Source organism: Episyrphus balteatus, chromosome 1, assembly GCF_945859705.1.
Source record: "Episyrphus balteatus chromosome 1, idEpiBalt1.1, whole genome shotgun sequence".
NCBI lineage: Eukaryota > Metazoa > Arthropoda > Insecta > Diptera > Syrphidae > Episyrphus > Episyrphus balteatus.
The window spans coordinates 160663225-160688006 of NC_079134.1; the positions used below are offsets into that span (position 1 = coordinate 160663225).

A 24782-nucleotide genomic window follows, 5' to 3' on the forward strand; every position below is an offset into this window, starting at 1 on the left:
TTAAATATTGAGGATTTTAATTGATTGAAAAAAATAAATAAGAAAAACAGAAAAAAAAATTATTATAGTGTGTATTTATATTTATTCTTAAGTGGAGTGAAAGTTATACTTAAGAAATATACATGAAAATTTAATTTGAAAAATAAGAACAAAAAAAAAGTATATATTTAAAAAAGTATATTGCAAATTTATTTAAATATATAGACGAAACAATTTAAAATTGTAGTTTTAATTATTTTTTTTTTAATTTTTGAATACATATTTATCCTGTGAAAATAAATAAAACGAAATATTGACATTTTTTGCGATTGTCCTTTTAGAGGATTGAATTAATATGCCCTATCCTGAATCTCCAATGGAATTTTGTTTCCTTCGTAATATTGTTTTTCCTCGGAATTTTTTGGGCAATCGTGAATCTCCCTACAGCTAAATTTCCCTGGAAATTTTGTTGCCGATACCAATTAATTCCGAGGGGAAAAAACATGGGAAACATTTCCAGGGACATTTTGTTCAGGATTGCCCCCAATGTCACATGAGATAACTTTTAATAAGTGCAATCACTCGTTTGGTTTCAGAAGCGCAAAGTGGAAAAAAAAGGAATAGGCACTTTTTTATGAATTGCATTTTACGAGTTGTAACACTTACGTTATGTAAGTACATACCATGAAAAAACAAATGAAATTCAAATAACTAATGTAAGTATTTTGTTGGCACAGTTTTCCGTATCAATCTAAATATAAGAATAAAAATGATATCAAACTATGGATAGAATTTAGAACAACTTATCACCCCTATTCTGCTATTCGATTCACGTGAAAGTCTAAAATACCAAGCGTTTAAAAGATAGTTAAAATTGAATTTAGAAACATTTTTTTTTCTTTGGAATTTCTAAAACAGACGGGAACAATACTTTGCTATCGAAAGTTAAAAATTTTTCAAAGCCAATTTGACATGATTAAGAAAAAGAATCCTTCGATTCACGTGAATCGAATAGCAGAATAGGGCTGCTATTTGAATAAAAGATGCACATAATGTACATAATCTGGGGCCAGATTCTGTAAAAAACGAAAACGATCATTTGTTTTTGAAAAACGAAAGAAAATATGAGACAAATTCAGAACAAATTGCTTCATATAAATTGAAAAACGAAAGAATTCATTTTGAATTTGCCCCACATTTTCCTTCATTTTTTCAAAAATAAATATTAGTTTTCGTTTTGTTTTTTTTTTTACAGTCTGGCCCCAGATTAGCTCTGGAACATTTGTGTCAAAAAATTCGATCCTACCGTGGTATCCGTCGAAGCGGAAAATTCTCCGATTTTATACGAATTTGAGGTGTGGTTCCAACAAGCATAATTCTCTTCGATTTGTATGAAATCGGACTTCGTATACTCTGCAGTTCGCTGTTAAAATACAAATAAACCAAATTTAGATCAGTCGTACACACGTGGTTTAGCCTTGGTTCAATAATTTACCTTGCTGTGGTTCAACTTTGGTTCAAGCATTGATTTAGTTATTTTAATATACATATGGACCTTGAACCAGTGCTAAAACTCAGTTTTGCCACCGATTATAGAAGATAAAAGTTGCTCTGAACCACGGATTAAATATTTGTACAACTGGCCCAAAGAATCTGCGTTTTAAGGCTTAACTACATTCACCACTTTTTGAAAAAGTACAAAAGTGAAAATATTTTTTTTTCTCGCTAGCGGGATTTTTTTGTAAAAATGAGTTTACAAATTGATTTTTGGACGGAAAAATAAGCATTCTGCATCATTTATTTTAATTTTCTAGCCCGAAAAACCATACAAAAATGCGTTTGAAAATTTTCACTTTTGTACTTTTTCACTTTTTGAGTCAATGTAGTTAAGACTTTACTATGACTAATGATCCATATAGATCATGATTACAAAATAAAACGATTTGGATCAAAATAGAAACTGCTTTTTTTTCATATCGTTTTCGCTCATATTTGTTTATTCGCCAACTCATCAATTCTTTTCCTCCCTACCGACAAACAAAAGCCATCTGCTTACCGAAATAGGAACTCAGTTTTGGTTCAATAAAAAATATTTCGATAGAAAAAGCAGATCCAAATTACAATTTTGCTTCTATAAAGATTTACAGAAGCTATAGAAACACCTGTAAGGCTTTACAGAAGCAAAATTATTTGTTGGGGGATTAAATGTTTTTATTTTTCATCTAAAATTGATGCACATCAACATGAAATAAAACCAAAATAAAAAGAAATCAACTCATTTCAATCTAGTTTTACCAAAATAAATACAAATTTCGCATTTGTTTTACTAGCACCATCATTATATTTCCAAAAAGTAAAGTAAAAACCAAATCGATTAATTAAATAAAAAAGTAGTTCTTAAAAAAAGTAAACTAAATATAATTAGTTTGGCATCACTCACTGAGCATCCGTACCACATATAAACCCAACAGATGTCGCTCCTTTCGCCTTCGGCCACGTCAAAATGTGCCCATTTTTGCCATCTAAAAAAAAATTTACTTGAAGTTTTCTCGCGTACGTAAAAAAAAACTCTGTGTGACGAGTGTGAAGAAACTGCCGTGGTTTTAATTTTGTTTGTCCGAAAAGAAACTAAAATGTTAATATTTTAAAAACCATATAAAATAGATTCAGCATTAAATTCTTAATAAATTCCCATAAACGTGATATAACTTAAGCTTTTGCAAGTGTCTGAAAAATCAACTTCAAAATTGGCAATAAAACGACGAAAATCAATTAATTTTTTTTTTCGCTCTGTCACGGACAACTCCATCGTCGTTGTCGTCTCGTCCTCCAAAAAAATTATTCTAAAAAAAAAAAAAGTAGTGTGTTCCGCTCTCTTTTTTTTTAATAAATTCTCTTTGCGGATATTTAATTCATCATCAACGACAATCGGAATTAATAAACAATAAAAGAAGAAGCTCCCAGCAGCAGCAAGAAAATTAAAACCAATTGGAGAGGTGCTCACTCACTTTTCAGCAGGCTTCTTTTTATTAAAATAATACAAAAAAAAACACGATTTTATTGTGTGTAATGAATTGTTAAGGGTGAGTCTCATTTTCATTCAATTCTTTCTTTTTTCTCCAAACTCAGAAAAATGATAAAAAGATGTGGGTTCTCTGTTCGAAGTAGGTGATGAGGAGCTTTTTTAAGGTCTGGTCCAATTAGAAATGCCAAGACTACATTAAGATCAAAGTTCTTCTTTGCTTTGTTCAAAAAGGGGATAGTAATCAATTTGTTAAGATTCAGAAAAACTGCGTTGACACACATAAAATTCAAATTCTCTTCAAGTATAATTATTTAAAAGTCTTCGGTGGGAAAAGGGTCATTATCATAAAGAAGAGCTTACTAGATTAATAGACTTCTGAATGATATCGAAGTACTTGCCTACTCATTTCTACTAGATGACAGGTAAAAAACTACACATTCAATTAAAGGCAATTGTTTTTTTTGCGATTTTTTTTTCATTATAAAACATTTGACCTAGATTGGTGTTCCATATTATAAATACTTAATAAAGGGTCATCTATTCCGGGGTTTTAGTTTGTGCGATTCACCCTCGCCATGGGAATATACTTTTTCAGATATTCGAGAATGACTAAATATATTTACAGTGCCGTTCGAAAAATTTTGGTCAAACTTTTTTATCGAATTTTGTCAAATTTTTTGAAATAACAACATATAACCCAGAGAGCTTATGCCGACGACATTATCATCATGGCCTCGGGAAAATTTGTTCCGACCCTGCGAGATCTTCTTCAAACAGCCCTTAACAAGCTCAACAACTGGGCCACAGGCTGCGGTCTCAATGTAAACCCACTTAAAACAGAACTAGTATTATTTACTAGGAAAAGAAATATCCCAAAAATTAACCCTCCCACAATAAATGGGACTCCTCTCACCATTACTGGTAAAGCTAAATATCTTGGGTTGATAATCGATAGAAAACTTAATTGGAAAGAAAATATAAAAGAACGTGAAAAGAAAGCCTCTATTGCCTTTTACACCTGTAGTAGAATTTTTGATAAAAAATGGGGGCCCAATCCCAAAACGATTCATTGGATGTATACAGCCATTATAAGGCCAATTCTGACTTATGCATGCCTGGTCTGGTGGCCAGCCCTAGATAAAACAGTCAACCTTAAAACTATGACCAAAATTCAGAGACTCGCGTGTATAGGTACCACTAGTGCCATGAGAACTACACCCACATCAGCCCTAGAAACATTCCTTTCACTTGCCCCGATCGACCTTTTTACAAAATAATCGGCACTTATGCCCTTCGTTTGAAGGAGGGCAAGAACTGGAAAGGGGGCCACTTGGGCCATAAAATAATAATGAACTATGTTGCAAGTAACATTCAAACTGACTATAATCTTCCATTCAATGATTTCAACCTAGTAGCGCTAACAGACTTCCCTACAAGGGAACTCTGGGAGTCAAACAGGGTCATTATTGCAGATCATGTCTCGGTTTTCACTGACGAGTCTAAAACAGACCTAGGCGTAGGGTCAGACATCTTTTCAGATAACCCTCCCATAAACAAATCACTGAAACTCCCTGACTTCTGTAGTTTTTTTCAAGCGGAAGTTTTTGCAGTTTGCGAAGCAGCTAACATACTCTCCGCACTCAATTTAAAGAACAAAAATATTGATATTTTTATAGACAGCCAGGCAGCAATCAAAGCCATTTCCTCTATTATCACAAAGTCCAAACTAGTTGACCGGTGTCGTAAGACACTAAGGTCCCTAAACATAACGAACATAGTTACCCTTCGATGGGTACCAGGACATCGTGATATACAGGGGAATGAAAGGGCAGATGAATTGGCCAAAACAGGATCAACACTTGATCCGTGCCAAACCGTTTCATGGGCGCTTATGCCAATGGAACACGAAAAAAGCAGAATAAAGCAAAGCTTCTTGAACTCTGCAAACGATAGATGGTCAGCTCTTGAAATCTGTCGTGTTTCAAGAAATCTGTGGCCGACCATTTCTAAGAACAAAACTGAAACCATACTTTAGCTAAGCAGGCCTCAGTTGTCCCTATTGATTGGTATCCTTACAGGTCACAACTCAATGGGAACCCACATGTGTAGAATGGGTATTGTCTCATCAGACTTATGTAGAGGGTGTCAAGACAAAGAGGCGGAGGAGGGCTCATACCACTTCCTTTGTGAATGCCCCAGCTTAGCAAAAAGTAGGAAAACAACTCTCGGAGATTACTTTTTCGATGAGTTAGATGACGTCTCGTCCTTGCCACTGAAAAACATAATGAAATTTATCCAAATATCAGGATGTTTCAGGGAGGCCCACAACACTAATTCCAACACCTAATTCCCTAAACCCTTCCCTTACCTATCCTCACTCCTGCCCACCCTAACACTGGGGATCACAATGGATCCATCGAGATCCGAGTGGGATAACTCGACTTGTCGGATTATCACCCCGTTCAACCTAACCTAACCTAACCCAGAGAACCAAACGAGTCGAGTATTGTTTACGAACATCGAGTACTTACTCGAAAAAAACGATCTCGAACAAACAAAATCAACACAACTCAAATATGTTCGAGCTTTCCTGTTTACGAGTATGATGACTCGTAAGTAATCCTACAAACGAGCTCAAACGATCATTTTTCTGTTCATGATCAATGTGATCGAATTTACTCGAACTGGAAAGGAAATGTTCATAGTGTTCGAGGGTGGTTTTTCTTTGAGCATAAATAAAAAGAGAATCAGTTTGGTACACAAAAGCAAGTTACATTTGTTTTATTTAAATTAATTAATTTGACAAGAAGAAAAACATATTAGAATAAAATTAAATCACCGAAATACAAAAAAAAGAAAAATTAAATAAAACTTATGCCCGTCGTACACCTAGCGCTCAACGCATTCAACGCAAATTTTAAAACTTAAATTCTAATTGATGGTGCTTTCAATTATATTCAAACAACGACGAGTTTTAGACAGTTGGAGATCGCTGCTAAACGAAATACGTATAGTGGCGTCGTTTTTTTTATAATTAATATTTTAAATTCGCGTTGAATGCGTTGAACGCTAGGTGTACGACGGGCATTAATGTTAGATACAAAAAATTGAATAAATTAAATTAAGTTAAAAATTATGACACTTGTATATATTATTATTAAGATTTAACCTTATACTTTGTTCTTCCATTGTTTTTTTTTTATAAAATTATTACTTTTTTAAATGAACTCAAAAGATAACTATTTAAATATTATTTTCGCAAGATATGTATCAGCTTTTGAACTAAAATATTTCATTTATAACTTTCCCTTTTACCCTTTTATGCAGATTTGTAATTTCCCCAGTATACCTACACGAAAAAATAGTAATTTGTTTTAAAAACAATCATCCCAAATCGCATTATTGCATATTTTTTAAGGATATGATTCTATTACGCACCTACCTGCACAAATTAACTGGGCACTCCCCACTAACACATTTGTATTGTTACCTAACGACTAATTACTTTTTTATTTACTCAATCAATGATGAACCCTTTCTGAAACCACAATTGTAAAATTAAAATAATCTGCTTTAATTGCAGTTGTACCGCAAACAACCAACCATCCAAACCTAAATATAAAAAATAAATATGCAACAGGTACCTATAGGGCGTAGAAATTGGAAGTGGTTGTTTTCATTGTTTAAACTGTTCATGATTTTTCGATCACGTTCGAACACTTTCGATCACTTTCGATCATTTCGAGTAAAGCCTAGTGTTTATGAACAGTCAATCTGTTTACGAGTAATTTTGTCCGTGGGTATTGAGGATCGAGTAAACTCAAGAGTTCAAACAATTTGTATGGTTTTGTTGGTGAGTATTTTTATTTATGAGTAAGATGATTTACGAGTATAGAGAGAAAACGATCGAGCACGAATGATCATTTAAAAAATTGAAATTGTTCGAACAGGTTCGAACATACTCATTTGGATCTCTGATATAGAACGAGAGCCCACAGAAAATTTTGGGAGTGGAGGTATAACCAAAATGTGTGGCAGCTTTCCAATTAATGTGGGCAGGCTAAATTGACACAAAATCACATTCTGAATAGGTATAAGGACTGATGCTCTGTCACTTCCCCTTTGCATTAAGACATTGACGATGCGTTGAAAAGAACTCAAGATATAAGCTGTTTAAACAGCTGTTTTTGAGACTTTTCTTCTTAATTTTTTGTTTGTTTTTTTTTTTTTTTTTAAATTCAGAACTCTCCAAAAATAGTGCACTTATAGTTAGTTTAAAGAGCTTATATCTTTAGTTCTATTCATCGTGACAGTGCATCAGTCCTTACAATTAGACGGTGATTTTGTGTTAATTTAGCCTGCTCACATTAATTGGAAAACTCGCGATATTTAACCCCTCGGAAACCATATATAAAACCGCGATTGAAAGGTGCCAGACTTTTGAATTCGTTATAAGAACGCAAAGGGCTATAAAACTGCATACTCCCATTTTGGTTATACCTCCACTCCTAAAATTTGCTGCGGGCTCTTAGACTAATATTTTTTAATGAGATTTTGCTATATTATGCTGTTCAAATCGTATATTATAATTAATTTTGGCTGTATGACAAGACGTATTGTCCTGTTGAAAAATGAATCTGCAAGTATCCCCAAAAAAACTGTAGCATCGTGGGCTCCAATACATTTTCCAAGACTTGAAGGTAAACTTTTTCACTAACTTTGGATTCTAGAAAGACCATTCCACCTTTTTCATCTCCAAAGAAGCATTTCCACACCATCACACTTTCAGTTAAAGGGGGCATCCGTAAAATGCAATCAGAGCTTAGTTTTTCTTTTGGTTCTCTTCGCGCAATGATCCTCCCATCTCCAACAAGGGGCTTGAATTTTGATTCGTCGAAAAAGATGACCTTGTTCCAAATCATCATGTCATGTTGGAAAATCCAGCTTTAGTATCGGCTTGAGTGCTCTAAGTCCAGCTTGTCTGTAACGACACAGATCGTTTTTAAGGTCAACTGAAGTCTTGAATCGATGCCGACGATTGTACAATACCAAAAAACCATCTTCCACTGGGGTCGTCTTTTTTGACCTCCCTGAGCCTTTTTTCATGCTAGTACTTACGGTCTCACGATATTTTTCCACGCCACGGTTTGTTTAACATTATTCAGTCTTTTATAAATTTCAAGTGTTGTCAAATTGAGACGTGACAGACGCAAATTATTGGCTCTATGTTCCAAACTGATTTTTAACGAGCAGGTGGCCATGGCGGAGAGTAATAGGTAGATGGGCATTGTGGGTTTGAGCCCAACGGTCGTCTCAGAAGTTTTTTGCGATAATATGAGACAATTTTCAACGATGTCTCCTTCTCTGTGCCATGTAGTTCTATCTTATATGTTCTTTCTTTGCTTCTATCTGTCTCTCTTTTGTGTCTTGTGTTGTCTCAGCCAAATGGTCTCAGTCGCCCGTGCTGTTAAATGTCTGTACTTCGTACATTTATGTGCGTTGTAATTTGTAAATAGTAATAGTGATTTTTAACATTTTTTTTTCAGTAAATCACTTCGGTTCGTTATGGACTGCTATCACGAGCCAAATGCAGTTCATATTGATAATAATATCAACTTTTATACTGTGTTTGAACGATATGTTGCTACCTATTGCTAAAAAACACGTAGCCTTCCTAAACTACTAGACATGATCTCGAAAAAGTTAATAAAATGTTTGACCAAAATTTTTCGAACAGCACTGTACATTATAGAAAGATAGATAGGTTAACGATGAGAGAGGCATACCTAGCTAGCTGGCACTCAGTGGTCAGTGCGTGGAGTGTTTATTAAACTTAATTTCATTCCAACTTCCGACTGAGTGCTTAGGCCTATGCTTCTCTATCGCGATAAGCTAAATGAGCTCTTCTTGACTATATGAAAATAGATTCGATTCGAGTGTTGTTGAATGAATTTTATTTATTTTATTATTTATTTTTTGTTGTTGTTTAAGTGTCAGTGGCATTGTGTGACACTGACCTCGAAAGTTTAGTTTGTTGGTTGGATTTGGACGTGCAAGGTTGCTTGATTAATTCATTACTGATACTACAAAAAATATTGGCTGAATAAAACAAAATACAAAACTGCAACACTGACCACAACATTTATAAATTTTCAAGCTGAATCATCATAATAATCATTGTTTGGAATTTCCTCGGGGAAACCAAACAATGAAAGAATAATTGAATTTCATTATTTTTATAAAAGATTATGTTAATCAATGATAGACATTACAATTTTTGTTTTGTATAGTTTCTTGGGTCATCTTTCTTGACATTTCTGTTTTTGTTTCTAAATTTCTTAGTCACTTTGATGTTATATATATCAAGAGCCATGATATGAATAGGTATGTCATGAGAATCATTATTAAGGTTTACAATGGCACTGGTGGTGTTCGTAATGTCTATCAAAGGCTGAAAAGATCTACACAAGGGTACTTACAACTCCCAAACTAACGCCTTATTAGAACGTGAACCTTTTAAAGGAACTTCTATTAATTTAACGAAATGTCCTGCTTTCCTAAATATTAAACGATGCCATTTTCAAAATACTTGCTCTATTTAGTTGATTGAAATGTTTCTGAGTTCAAATTTGAGTTCTTTTATGTCCAAAGAAATGAAAAATATGTGAAACTGATTTTTGATAAACTTTCCTGATCGTGTTACATCGTTGTTGTTGTTGGAGGTAGTAAAAATAACTCTTCAAAAAATAGGAACGAAAGTTTAAATAAAAGTTTGGAATAAGCAATGTTATTCTTTTTACTAAATGATATTTAATTAATTGAATAGTCTTTCTCGTCTATTTTCAAAGAAATTGGGCTGTTATGCTCTAACATATTTTCCTCAGGAGTTGGTTTTTCAGTTTGATGTAGATTTGGTTGGCGTTGCTGAAATTGAGCAAAACGCACTAACAACTTAATTCAAGTTTCTTTGTCCGGTCTTGTTATTTCTCCTGAATTTTCTCTTGAGTAATCTGAATGCATTTTCAAACACTATCCTTGTAAGTTTTGTTGACCATTTTAACTGACTTCAGTCCTTAAAAGGTATGACGATCCAACTCAAAGCCGCATAAGTTTAAGTTCTGAATTTTTAGAAGCTCTGATTGGTCAGAAAGAAATGTCACCTGACCAATCAAAGCCTCTAAAAATTCAGAATTTAATTTCAGGTCTCGGCCAAAGGACATTAGACATATTTTTACCTTATAGTCTAGCATACATTAAATATTCTTAAGTCGTAACGTCTTTTTTGTAATGTAATTACTTTACCCACTAACATATTACAAATTCGGAAATTTATTTAAGTATTACCATATTTGTTCCACTAATTTTATTTTGTCTTCTTGTTTTGATAAAAAAGTAAAAGTTATTAAATAATTATGGCTTGGAAATAAGCATGCAAAATTTGTTTATAACTTGTTTTGTCACTTTCCATTTAGTGTTTTTTTTTCATCCACGTTCTCATATCTGTTTAAATCTCATAACCTGCTTATTGTAGGTTAATCAGTTGTCTTTTATTTTGTTAATGTATGTACATAAATGCGGGTTTTGTGTTTGCGTAGACATTTCTGAATACAGACAAACAGCATTTATAGAACAATAATACCATTGATGAGAACTGATTAATAAAAATTATTTTTATTGTATGATAATTGTTGTAGTTTTCTGAATGAAAGTGAAAGGGGAATTTCAGTATACCTATTTATGATTAATCATAACTGATCGACTTCACATAGTTAAGTGACATATCTTTTATTATACGCAATCACACTTGGAATGTTGCCTATGTTCTTTTTCTTTTAATGTTGTCTCGTGTCATCATGACTTTGAAAATTTTTTATAAATAAAACGAATCAGGACAGAATTTATAAAGATACAAATGAACATACTGATAAAAATGTATTTCTATACTTTGTAAGAATGCGGAACAGCTTATTCAATAGATGACAAACAAACGTTATCTCACTAACAAAACTTTGATAAAATGTTTTTTTTTTTAACTTACTTAATTCTTAATCTGCATAATTTCTTTACATTATTTTAAAAAATAAAAAAAAAAAAAAACATCACTTAATGTAGGTACTCTTTACCTTGAATTCAAATTTTATATTTGATGAACGAACTTTCAAATTCAACTTTTGAAGGCTAAGTATAAATAAAATAAGTGATTAACCTTTCTGCATTTCTACCTATTTGCTTACATATACGAAAGTTGTGTTGAACTTAAATACTTAAGGGCTTATTTCACAATATCTGATTTTCTTTCAATTAACCTACTTGGAACTTGTTGTTTTTTTCTGATGTATTTTATTGAGAATAAAATATGAAGTGACGTACTTGAAAGAAATTCATTATATTGTGAAACAAGCTCTTAATTTTTTATCAGCAAACTGATGTTAAAGCATGTTGGGTTTTTGTCTTTAAAGGTCTCTAGTGCAGCTGGATGATTCAAATTTGCAAATCTAAGACAATAGCTGTGTTTTTTTTTTGCCATTGCTATCCGTATCCGCAGTTGGCGTTTACATGCATTACAAAATAAAGACGCAACTGCCGATAAGAATAGAAACTAAACCAAGCTGCGGACAGAATTATGACGAATTGTATAAGTTTACGTTTTCCTCTCAATGGTGCCTACATACAAATTTTTGTTCAATGTTAGTATTTGGGAAATCCTACTGCGGATAGCTTTGCCAAGAAAACAAAGTCTTAGATTTTAATGCACTCAGCATCAGTCCTATTAACAAAAAGAAATAAATCGTACCGGCATTTGCGAACTTCTCTGGATTTATTTATATTTTGGGTTTAACGACACATCCATTTACCACAGCCACAACGCAATTTACTTTATCTTGAATTAATTGTGTCATTGTCAAAGTTGAAAAATTTCAAAATAGTATACAGCGCTCTAAGATGGGTACTTTATTAATTCCTACCTTTGCATGCGCTGCTGCATTGTGGCAGTAATTATCGATTTAAAATCATTATGTTTGTTAAATTATTAAAAATTAAATTAAATGCTGTTTCCACAAATGTTGAACAATAAATCGAATCTAAGCTTGGTGTTAGTCTGCTCCAGATGTTTTTTTTTTAATTAAAATTTTCAATGCATGTATTATCATTATACAAAAGAAGAAAAAGTCAGTGTTCGGAGTCGAAACAAAAGATTTGAAATTAAGTTTATAATTTGTGTCATTGAACCTAAAACAAATTTTAAATATCGATTTTTTAAATTTATATTAAGAAGACAATGAAACAATATTTTATAAGAAAATTGAGAAAAGATCATTTCTCGATTTTATTCGAAAAATAAAAACAAAACAAAACAAAACAAATACTTACTTGTGTGATTTTATTTTGTTTTGCGAATAAAATAAAAAGTGAGTAACTACAGAGTGTTAGAAAAAACACGAGTAAAAGCACCTACACGCTCAGTCGCTTGACTTTAATCACAATTATTTGCTTTTTGATAGACAAACATAAAAAATGATTGCTGATCTGTATCTTAGTCATATTGTAGTTAACATCTCTTTCATTCAAAAATCCATGTTAACTGTTTTTGCATGTCTATTTACTGTTTACCCTTCACTAGTTGTCTAATTGCTAACTGCATTTAATTGTCAATTGAAAATCATTAATTTGGAAAACTATTCGGATTTGTGTATCGATGTTCGAACTTTTCGAGCGAGCGATTATTAGTTGAATAATCTTCCTTTCAAGCAACCCATCAGGTTTTGAAGCGATTTTGACTATTTTTATGTGAATATCGTGACGATTTGTCTAAGTTAATAAAATAGAATTCTTTGTCTCATTAACAGCTTGTTGCATTTTCTCCCCATATCAATATCATCACATAAACTTGACAATGTCAGTGAGATAAACAGACTTTTTATAATGTCTCTACACAATGAAAAGTGCACAGGAGGATGGGATATGAACCCAGACCTCTGGCGACACTAACTCTATCTAAAACGGGATCAAAGAATTTACTTAAAAAACAGGTTTCTGCTGCGGTTTAAAAACATACATTCGAAAGAAATGACATGGGCTGAGTTGATATTCACTCCATATGTCCGCACGCAAGGTACTTACTAGTAAACCACATTTTTTAATTTCACGAAAAATTAGTGACATTGTTTTATTATCAAATTAAATCTAAAATCAGAAATGGTATATACGTCATTAAATTATGGCTAGCCGTGTATAATAAATACATACAAGTGGTTTGAAAGATAACATTAAAAGATCAAATCTGTTTGGATAAATACATAATTCCTAAACACCATTTTCTAACAATTGTTTTTTTTTTGCAACACGTGCGGAATCAAACCGCATGGTGTTATTGAAATAAAACACAAAAAACAGATATTACTCAACGTACACATATGTTTGCTTGTTTACTATTTCATATTTGCCTCGATATTTTTGTCATTGTGTTTATCCAATTAATATTTTCCATATCGTAAAATAGTAGCAAAACGTAGTTCATGATTAAGGTTGTCGGTTATCGTTGTCTAGGTTTTTTTTTTTTAGAAAACTTCCGTGTTTACCCCTTTTTGTAAATAGTACTTGCTTACAAACTTTAACATAGCAATTATAATTTTATAATATATAATTACTTACTATAACGATCTATGACGTAAGATATCAAAGTTTAATTTTAGTTATCAAAACAACTTCATTGCAATATAAGTTTGTATTTGTGAGTGCATTTAACAAACGTTACTAACTAATAGATTGTTTATTTTTGCAAGGTTCTCTTTCTACAATTTTATTTAGTAAATACGCTATCCTGGCTCTTATTAAAGATTAAAGTTTAAATAATCTAATGACTGATAATATTGATGATTCAAGAATAAGAAAATATCTGCTAATTTTTTATTAATTCAAATTCATTAAGGTTTATGATTTTTTTTTCTCACTTTAAAAACTCTAGCATTAATTTTTCTCAAATAATTTAAACCTATTTTCAGTGCTGCTTCTCTGAAATAAAATAAAGGTACCTGTCATATACAAATTTCGTAAAATTTGAGTTTTCTAGGAAACACCCTTTCAGAACCTTTCAGAATACAAAAACTAAAATAATATGGAAAAATTACCTAGTAAAAAAGTCGGATTTCTTAAGAAAAAAATTTTATCTCGGTTATTTATGGAATATTCTCAACAATGTTATATCATTTTGAAAAGAGAATTGAACACACCAAAAATTTTAAAACCCGTTTTTCTCGAAACTGTGTTTTCAAAGTCAGTGAGCAAAATTTATCCTAAAGTCCCGATCGGCTTGAAATTTTTACACGATCTTCTTAGATACTTTTGTCAGGTAATGAACGAAGGAATTAGGTTTTTGACAATAATTCGATTTTTTAAGCCACTTTAAAGTGAAAATTTTCGTGAAAAAATATTCCTTCTTTCATTAGGTACCTGCATTCGTCTATCCTGGAAATGATTTTTTTTGGTTTTTATAATTTTAGGTGATTTGGATCAGAGATATCTTGCTCACCGCCAGACACAATTTTTTTGAAGGTCTTTCAAGAGATCTACTACAAAAATAACGGAACCCAATATTTTTTTTAAATACACAGCGAATTCTTTTAATACATTAAATTTGCTATACCGCATAATTTAAACAATTTAAAAAAATAAATTTATTAAAAGTACAAAATAAACATAATGGTTCTTGTAATAAAGCTTTGACATTATGGAAATTGCTGTCCCATGGAAGTAGGGGAAAGTTTAGAGTCAGTATGTATTTTGCAGAAGCGTTTTCTCGAAATGAACTTTTTTGAGTTCTCGCTCTTTTGCACTGAGGGTGCGATATGTACATGTATTCTTTAAGTTTATATAATTAAATGCCTCTGCACAAAAAATCCACAAAAAAGAACGTTTTTTCGCACTTACAACTAGATATAACCCCTTAAAAACTACTAATTGATTCTGCAAAACACTCTATCATAATCTATACTTACGAAAAAATTCTTATCTCTACGCGACTCCAATCAGGCAACCAAAAACTAAAAAAATTCACACGCTTTACTTTTATCAATAGCGAGTGTACTAAACCTTGTTTCATTGCGATATTCAATGTCACTTATCATATCGTTTATCTCTTTCAGGTCTATAACTGTACGCATGCTACAAATTAATTGGATTAATTAGAAAAACAATAAAATGTCGTCATTTTCAAATGCAAACTATCCACCACCACCACAGCCACAGCAGTTATCTTCTGGAAGTGGCAACATGATGATGGTCAATGGAATGAGTCAACAATCAATGCAGTCAGTTGGACAACAACAACAACCACAACAACCACAACAGCCACAACCAATAAAAACCATGCAAAATAATTTCCCTCCAACATCGAAGGCAATGCCAAGCATGAACCAATTTATGCCACCAACTTCGCAGTACACCCCACAACCGGTGTCTGCACCAGTAACTGCTTCAGGTCCGCTTGCCTCAGCTCAGCCACCAACATCGACGGCATATGGCAATGGGCCACAAGTACATGGAATGCAAGGTAATCTACCTGGACATTTAAGGCCCCCTACCGGAGTGCCATTAACAAATGGTGGTGGTGGTAATAGTGTCAACTCATCGCGAACCGCATCACCAGCATTAACTGGTTCACCTAATCATTTTGCACAACAACAGCAGCAGCAACAAAGGATGCCTGTATCTCAGCAGAATCCAATGGCTCCTGCCAACAATCTCAGCAATAGTATGCAAAACCTTTCTATGGGCAGCAGACCTACCAATGGTCCAGGTCCACAAATGCGACCTGCACCAACAACGACAACAACTGTCAGTAGTCCATCGCATTTCCCACAAAATTTCCAGGGAAACTTTAAGACATCAGCATTAAATACAACCCCAGGAAGCGCCTTCCAACAGCCTCCTAGTCAAGGGCAAATTCCAAGAGGCCCCACTGCACAGCCTAATGCTTACGGTACATCGAGTTCGCCGTTGATTCGGACCGCAATGCCAGCACAACCGGCGCCATATCCAACACCTCCTGCACCACAATTTGCTACAACACCACAAAATGCCAATTATCCTCCAACAAGTTCCGCTCCCTTTCCAAATGCATTCAATCAGAGTCAACTGAATAATAATATGGTTCCACCACAAATGGCAGCAGAAACTCAACAGCAACAACAGCAGTCAGCACCAATGACAGCACGTCGACCGATGTATCCTCAACAACAAAAGGTACCACCACCACTACAGCAACAGCAACAGCAGCCTCAAGCTTATCCACAGCAAGTCTACCAACAACAGCCAATGGCACCACAACCAACGAATGGCCCACAAAATCCTGGTCAGCAAGGTGCATATCCCAGTGTAGTCAAACAGGGATTCAATAGTCTTTGGGGCCATGATACTGTGGATCTTATGCAGAATCGTCATGTATTATCGCCGGCAACATTGCCATTGCCAAAAATTACTCTGCACAATCAGTTCCACGAATCCATCAATTGCCATCCCAAGTAAGTTTTTTTTCCAGAGTTTTTGATTTCACAAATAATGTTCTTAATTTTGAAATCTTTTTCAGTATTATGCGATGTACCGTTACTAAGATACCAGAAAGTAATTCATTACTTCAAAAGTCAAGACTGCCACTTGGTATTTTAATTCATCCATTTCGTGATGTTAATGTAAGTCTTCAGGAGAGTCCTAAATGCATTCATAAATTTAATTATGACTGTGTTTCGTTTTTAGAGCCTACCAGTTATCCAGTGTCCAAATATTGTTAGATGTCGCTTATGCAGGACATATATAAATCCATTTGTCTACTTTGTAGATAGCAAAATGTGGAAATGTAATTTATGTTATAGAGTCAACGAATGTAAGTTCTTTTTTTTATTAATATGAAACATCTTTTTGAACATTGCAGTTTTGTTTATTATTTTACAGTGCCTGACGATTTCCAATTCGATCCGGCCACCAAAACCTACGGAGATGTTACACGAAGGCCTGAAGTTCGTGCTAGTACTATTGAATTTATAGCCCCATCTGAGTATATGGTAAGATAATATATATATTTTGAAATATCTCTCGTAACTACCTTAACTACATACATTAACTCGGCTACCTGATGCCAAGAACTCTAGATAGCGCTACAAATCTAAGTTGCCGGTTATGAACCAACATTTATAACCCGAAACCCACAAAAAGTTTTAGATAGTAGTCTTTTGTCCGACAAAAAGACATTCTTTTTCAGATTCTTCCAAGTCGATGTAAATGATAAAACTATAAAATAGTAACCATTCCGGAATTATCGGAAAACAAACTTCCGAAAATATGGAGGAATCTCTAAAAACGTTTAAGAGAGCCTGTAAGAGATTTTCTCTCCTGGGGTATTTTTGTACGTGGGTGTGACTACATTTTTTTTAAATAGCTGCAGTTTTCTTCTTGAAAAACACTTTTTTTCGTCACAAATGACGGTCGCAGCTTTGTTTATTTTTTCTGAGGCGCATAAATAATTTAAAAAAATTGTTCAACGCAGTTTATAGTTGCATATTCATTTCATTTTAACGTTCATTTAATTTCCTTGTTTGTTTTTTCCTCAATCATAATATTTTTTTTAGTAAAATCTAGCGATTTGTTGTTGTTTCAATTTTTTGTTTACTCATTAACTTTGTTTGTTTATTCTGTACAACTTTTAATGCGGTCTCTCGAAAGCTTAAGCGCCTAAGAGAGAAAGCTCCACACAAAATTTCAGCTCAATCGGTTAAAAACTGTAGAAGTCAGTTGGTCGCCCGATGGGAGCACAGGATTTTACTATCATCCTGAACTACGCCGCCATTTACAAAATTTCACATCATTAAAAATTTGCACATTAGCCTATTCTGTTACCTATTGATATACTTAAACAAAATAAACAAACTCCAAAAGAAAATAATGTTTCTCCTTTGTATTATACAGTGATGAAAATGGTGAAACTATTTCGTGTGTACAAAGTGTGTTCAAAGTGCCGCAATTGACATTATCGTCGACTTTTTTTACAAGTCTAATCCATCTATTTCTTCTTCTTTTTACAGTTAAGGCCACCCCAGCCAGCGATTTATTTGTTCCTTTTCGATGTCTCGATAATTGCCCAACAAAGTGGTTATCTTGAAAATGCGTGTAATGTTTTGTCAAAACATTTAACCGATATGCCCGGTGATGCACGTGCTCAAGTTGGTTTCATTGCATATAATAGTGAAGTACATTTCTATAGCATGGCAGAGGGTTACAATCAACCTCATGAAATGACTTTAATTGACATCGATGGTAAGTTTCTTTAAATCTTGGGTTTCCTTAAAGAGTATATTTGACATGAATCAATTTTTTCAGATCCATTCCTTCCACGACCGGATAATCTATTGGTTAATTTGAAGGAATGCAAAGACTTGGTTAAAGACTTGTTGGTACAATTGCCTGAAAGATTTGCAGGTACTCATGATCCTGGCTCAGCACTTGGAGCTGCTTTACAAGTTGCTTACAAATTAATGGTAAATAGTCTTTTTCTTTTTAATGGTTTTTTTTTTTTATGTATACATTTTTATTTCAGCAAGCATCTGGTGGACGAATAACCGTGTTTCAAACATGCCTTCCAAACAAAGGTCCTGGTGCTCTAGAGGCGCGTGAAGATCCAAATAATCGTTCAGCCAAGGATGTTGCACACTTAAACCCGGCCACAGATTTTTACAAAAGATACGCTCTCGAATGCTCTGGTTATCAGATAGCTGTCGATCTATTTTTACTCAATCAGCAATATAGTGATCTTGCTACAATATGTAAGCGTTCATTATAAAGATTTTGAATTCATCATTTGATAAATTTGATTATCGTTTTTAAGCTGGCATCAGTAAACACAGCGGTGGAGCAGTTCATCATTTCCCACTGTACCAAAAGACCAAACCGCAACATGTTGATTCATTCAAACAATGCTTCAAAAGATATTTAGTCAGAAAGATTGGTTTCGAAGCTGTTATGCGGATTCGCTGTACGCGGGGTCTTCAAGTTCATACATTCCATGGAAACTTCTTTGTACGATCGACAGACCTTCTTTCTTTACCAAATGTCAATCCTGATGCTGGCTATGGCATGCAAGTAAGTTTATAAAAAAACAATTTCCTTAATCAAGAGTTTTGTAATAACTTTTGTATCAATCTTCAACAGATATCGTATGAAGAATCACTTACAGATGTTAAAACGATATGCTTCCAAGCAGCTCTACTCTACACGAATAGCGAAGGAGAACGTCGTATTCGTGTGCACACCCTATGCCTTCCAGTTACGGCCAGTTTGTCCGAAGTAATGCATTCGGCCGATCAAGAAGCAATTATTGGATTGCTATCAAAAATGGCTGTTGATCGGTCAATTTCGTCAAATGTAGCCGATGCTCGGGAAGCCTTCATAAACGTAACTGTCGATATCTTAAGTGCATTCAAATTGGCACAGAATCTACCCTCTGGCCAGGGCGGATTGATTGCTCCACGAAATTTGGCACTGTTACCTTTGTACATTTTAGCTTTACTAAAACACGTAAGATAGCTTATTCATTTGGAGATACTTTGCTTAAGTAAAAATGTTTTGTTTATAGCCCGCATTTCGTGTTGGCACTAGTACACGATTGGATGATCGTGTCTTTGCAATGGATGAATGCAAGACTTTACCCCTGGATCAACTAATGAAGTACATTTATCCTGAGTTCTATCATATTGACAGTTTGTTTTATAATCTGCAAAATTCAAACGATACCGATGACGATGATGATAATATTGCTGATTTGCCAAGATTACAATTATCAGCTGAATTGTAAGATGCACTAAATAGGTTTTGTTTTAAAATGTTCTTATAGTTTTTTGTTTTCTTTTTAGCCTCGATTCGCGTTCAATATTCTTGTTAGATTGTGGAAGACTGATAATTATTTATGTTGGCCTTAATGTTCCAACTAATATTCTGGAAAATGTTTTTGGTAAGAATAAAATTTTCTTAAAATAAAATTGATGCAATTTAATATAAAAAAAATATGTTTATTTTAGGTATTAAATCAACATCAGAACTACCAGATTATTGTTATGGTTTGCCAACAATAAATAGTCCCGAAAGTACTGCGCTTAAACGATTTATGTTGAAATTAAATGACGATAAGCCATATCCACCACTTATACAAATCATAAGGTAAGTAACTGTAATGTGTAAATTTTATCTATACAGGGTGTCCCAAAAGTTAACGTCGAAACGAAAACGGTAGATAGGGTAGGTGGTGACAGTTATCAGAAAAATAATAAAAAAAATCGCAGCCATATATTTTGTGAGTTATGGGCATTTGAAAAAAGTAGAAAAAATGGTCACCCTGTGACGGTTTTTCATGTGCCTACTACAAATCTTAAGTTTTCTCATTTTTTTCTTTTGTTACGGAACCTTGAATAACCCTGCTACCAAATGCATTCAAAAACTTTAACTCAGCTGCATCAGTTTTAAAGCAAAAATTACTTTTTTGCCCAACTAAGTACTAAAAAAATTTACATGGCTCTAATTCAATGAACCGTAGTGTAAAAAAAATACACTACGATGTTTCGGCAAGTTACCTTAAAAGCTGGTGTGTTCAATTCTCTTTTCAAAAAGGTATAACATTGTTGAAAATATTCCATAAATAACCGAGATAAAAATTTTTTTCTTAAGATTTGTAGTCACGGCACATGAATAACCGTCACAGGGTGACCATTTTTTCGACTTTTTTTCAAATGCCCATAACTCACAAAATATATGGCTGCGATTTTTTTAATTATTTTCTGATAACTGTCACTACCTACCCTATCTACCGTTTTCGTTTCGACGTTAACTTTTGGGACACCCTGTATAGTCCAATATGAGTAGGATTCGTCGGAGTTAATCTCAATTGTTTGCACCAATTTTATTTTATTTCATATAAACCAACATTTTAAATCAGAGTCCACAAATTAAATATCAGGACAATCTACTTTGCATTAAAAAAAGCTAAATTACTTTTTTATAGCCAATATTCAACGGTTTAAAAATTTTTTTTATGGCAATGTATTCGAAGAATTATTGTAAAATATGACTGATCAAAAAAACTGATGGAATCCATGCATTTGGATAGAAATTTTTTCTATTTGGTTTTAGTACAGTCCAAAGTTAAGCTATCAGCCATTTCAGGCTTATCCATTTTTTACCGGACACCCTGTATACTTCGACATTTTAAAAAGCGTCACAGTTCATTCCTTAATTTTTAAAAAGAAAGAGTTAAAACTTCACCCAATTTTATCAAACTACTCTTTTAACCCTTTGCTTCCTAGTGGTTTCAGCATGAAACCACCTATTAATTACTTTGTTAGTTTTTTTTTTACTAAAAAATAGACTTCTCCTTTTGTACTCTCAGCTCAAAACATTCCTTATACAATGTTATTACTAGTACAATCATTATTTTTTCATTTTAGTGTGTAATTAGAAAATACCAAAACTTTTTTTCAAAATATTTGTATTTTTTGCCGGGAGCAAAGGGTTAAAGAAGTTGTAAAGCCTGTTTGTTAGAATCTAACATTCCAACACGATTCTACTCCATTCCACAAAGCTTAAACAATTTTCCGAAGTTCATATTATCAGTCCGTTTTAAAAAGTATATGGTTTACTAGACAACCAAATTAGCCCTTTTAGCGAAGTTGCATGCTGTGATCAATGATTGACCAGAGCTTCTCTATTATTGTCTTCTTGTGAAATTTACATAACTATTGGTTTCAACAACTAGTTTTTAAAACTATCGACAGATTTTATCATTAAGCATACATTTTTCAGTATCAGTATTTATGATTAGACTAAGAACTATCATGAGACAATTTTAAGCTGCTAGACCCAAATAAAAAAAACAAAAAGGAAATACAAACAAATTATCTGCACCAAATTTCAAGAAATATGGGCCACTTTTTCCAGTTCAATTGTTTGGTTTCAGAATTCTCAAAACTAATGTAATATAGAATATAAAACTATTCATATTCTATTCCTTACGCAATTCTTGCATGTGTAATTGTCACCCAAATGGTTAAAATGACCTGAAGACAACTCTCTTTTGACAAAAATAAAAAAAATAAAATAATTTGGATTTTATGGTTTCGGGTATCTAAAAGCACCATTTCCATTTTGCGTTTTTGCTTATGTTTAAAAAAAAAATGGGAAACAACTCGCTCCCAAAAATGTGTAATATAAGACTCAAACTCAAAAGTCTTCCCAATATAATTATTATCTATTTACTTAATAAATTGTGTTGTTTGGTTTTTCATTTAAGTAAAATCAACATAAAAGTAACTACTTATTTTATTTAAGGCAAGAAATGAGAAAAGAAGAATCAACTGGTTTAAATAATTCCCTTGAAATGGAAACATTTTTATTAATCATAATTTTTTCCACAGAAAGAAATATTCCACATACGCCACAGTGACCTCCAAGTTAAAACTTTAAAAAATTGCTTTTTGGTTACACAAATGATTGAATCTTATTTTTACCTCAAAAACATTTTGTATGTATACATATGTATATGTATGTATATTAATAATTTGTATGGATTTCTTCAAGAAATTAATCCCGTAGGATTAGAATTCTAATTAGAAATGGAGGGCAAATTAAAACAAAATTGGGGTTATTTGGTTAATTGACTGCCACTGCCTCATAAGTGGACACGCCATAAGACTTGGCGAAGTCTCAAACGACTTCTGTAGAAGTCTCAAACGACTTCTGTAGAAGTTGCTTTGATGAGGAAGAAGAAGAAACAATGCAACATCTTCCTTGCTCATGTCCTGTCTGTAGACGTAAATTATACTTAAAAAAATACTTCTTAGAAGATACTAGTGAACTAATTAATACTGAAGTCTTCAACCTTAACCGCTTCATTAAAAGCTCCAACTGGTTTAATTAGTGACGAGTTTTCTTGCAAAATCATGGTATCACAACGGACCAATAAGTGGTCTAAGTTTATCAGTCGTTTTCCTGACAGCCATTTCTACCTAACCTAACCTAGTTAATTGACTCCACGGTGTAATGCAATAAAAAAGAATCAATCTAAACATTTTTCATATGCACACTTCCATAATTTTTCAAAACTTGATATCAATGCTCATTGCACTTTTCATTTACTCAAACTTGGCTTTTCAATTTATTTTCAGGGATACAAGTACGGCGAAACCAACATTTATTGAAAAACTTGTGGATGATCGAAGTGAATCTAGTTTATCATATTATGAATTTTTGCAACACATACGGACTCAGGTGAAGTAGTACTTTATAAGCTTAACTAAATAAACTAGTATAATAAATATCGAGTAAAATAAAAAAAAAAACTACATTTGTGTAAAACTAAAAGAAAAAATAAATAAAAGAGATACAAATGTTATGATAAAAACAATAATAAAAAAAGAAGAAAAAAAAAATATAAACAAAAGAAACATTTATGTATTTACGAAGCAAAGCGAAAATTTAGCTAGAAATTTAAGAAAACCAACAAAATTTATTGAAGTGATGAGAAATTTAAAACCCCAAAATGAAAAAAGCAAAAAAAAAAAATAAAAACAAACGCTCCCATGTGTGAAAATTATTTATTTGGAATCCGCATTTGGAACTTATATTATAACTACGATTATATTATATTTTAAAAGTAAATGTCAGTGGGTATGTTATTTAGAGACCTTATCCTCTATTATTTACTTTTGCTGAAATTCTATTCTATTCTACTCCTATAACAACCAACTTTTCAATAGAAGCAGAGATTTGATCATGAAATTAAGAAAAAGAGAAAATACAAAATTTGTTAAAGTTAAAAGTTTATTTGTTTAAGAGTCAATTTGTTAATTTATATTCCTTCTAATGAGGAATGATAAAAATGCATGCAGTAAGGTCATACGGAATTGGCTAAAGCGCTTTGAAATCGCTATACCTTCTATATAAGAACTTTTTCGGTTTTAATAATAATTTATTTAAAAAAAAAAAAAACATGTTTATCTTGTAAATAATATTAAAAATGGTCCACTGTGTTTTCTTGTGTAATTTATTTTAAAATTTTTGTTTTTCTTTTATATTTTTAGTTGCTTTAGTTGTTTTTTATTAAATAATTAATTTTTTTTTTCAACTGTGTCTTTATTTTATGATCAATTTAAAATATATTCATCGTTGTAATATTTTTTTAGTTTAAAAAACTATACTATTTCATTTGTAATTATTAGTAGATATATCAAGTTTATATAAATGGTTTAAAAAAAAAAGAAAAATAGCTTACCTAAACCCAAATAGAGTAATTATTATTATTATTATAATTGATTGTATTTACTGTGAAAGAGAAACTTTATCATTTTAAACAATAAAAGGAATATTACTCACTGATGTATGAAATTAATTTTTATCATTTTAAGTTTGGATTATTTTGGACAAACTTTGAAACGCAAAGTATATCTCCATGCTGGGACTGGCAGATATCTTTGGAGGAAGAATCGCGAAAGTCTTTACTGTACCGGGAAGAAGAATGCCTTTTCGGCCTAAATTTCTCCGTTTACATGGCATAGGTTTATTGACGACGTTCCCAATTTAGAATCTTTCGTTTTTGTTTAACTTAGATGACCTCATCATCGTCACAGATTCGTCTGAAAAACGCCTTGAAATTCTCAAAAAAGTTTCTAAAAGATTAGGAAAAGCGGGTTTAAAAGCAGATAGGGAAAAATCTAACTTTTGTAGCCTTCTTTGAAATTTCGTGGTG

General features: G+C 32.7%; 1 protein-coding gene across 1 annotated transcript; it reads left to right on the top strand.

Moving 5' to 3' along the window:
- Nucleotides 1-2518: 2518 nt before the first annotated feature.
- Nucleotides 2519-23569, top strand: LOC129918134 (protein transport protein Sec24A). The gene is made up of 14 exons (XM_055998506.1): nucleotides 2519-3062; nucleotides 15148-16524; nucleotides 16590-16692; nucleotides 16757-16883; nucleotides 16952-17061; nucleotides 18079-18310; nucleotides 18374-18531; nucleotides 18591-18816; nucleotides 18879-19132; nucleotides 19202-19567; nucleotides 19626-19840; nucleotides 19903-20000; nucleotides 20068-20206; nucleotides 23203-23569. The coding sequence occupies exons 2-14, from the start codon at nucleotides 15203-15205 to the stop codon at nucleotides 23312-23314; spliced, it is 3462 nt and encodes a 1153-aa protein (XP_055854481.1). The 5' UTR covers nucleotides 2519-3062; nucleotides 15148-15202; the 3' UTR covers nucleotides 23315-23569.
- The last annotated feature ends 1213 nt before the right edge of the window (nucleotides 23570-24782 follow it).

What these genes read in the sequence shown, in the direction of transcription:
- LOC129918134 (XM_055998506.1), top strand. Translation starts at nt 15,203, where the DNA reads ATGTCGTCATTTTCAAATGCAAACTATCCACCACCACCACAGCCACAG. An exon ending in AAGTTGCTTACAAATTAATG is followed by an intron (nt 18,532 to 18,590) that starts GTAAATAGTCTT and finishes TTTTTATTTCAG; the next exon opens with CAAGCATCTGGTGGACGAAT. An exon ending in ATGCTGGCTATGGCATGCAA is followed by an intron (nt 19,133 to 19,201) that starts GTAAGTTTATAA and finishes AATCTTCAACAG; the next exon opens with ATATCGTATGAAGAATCACT.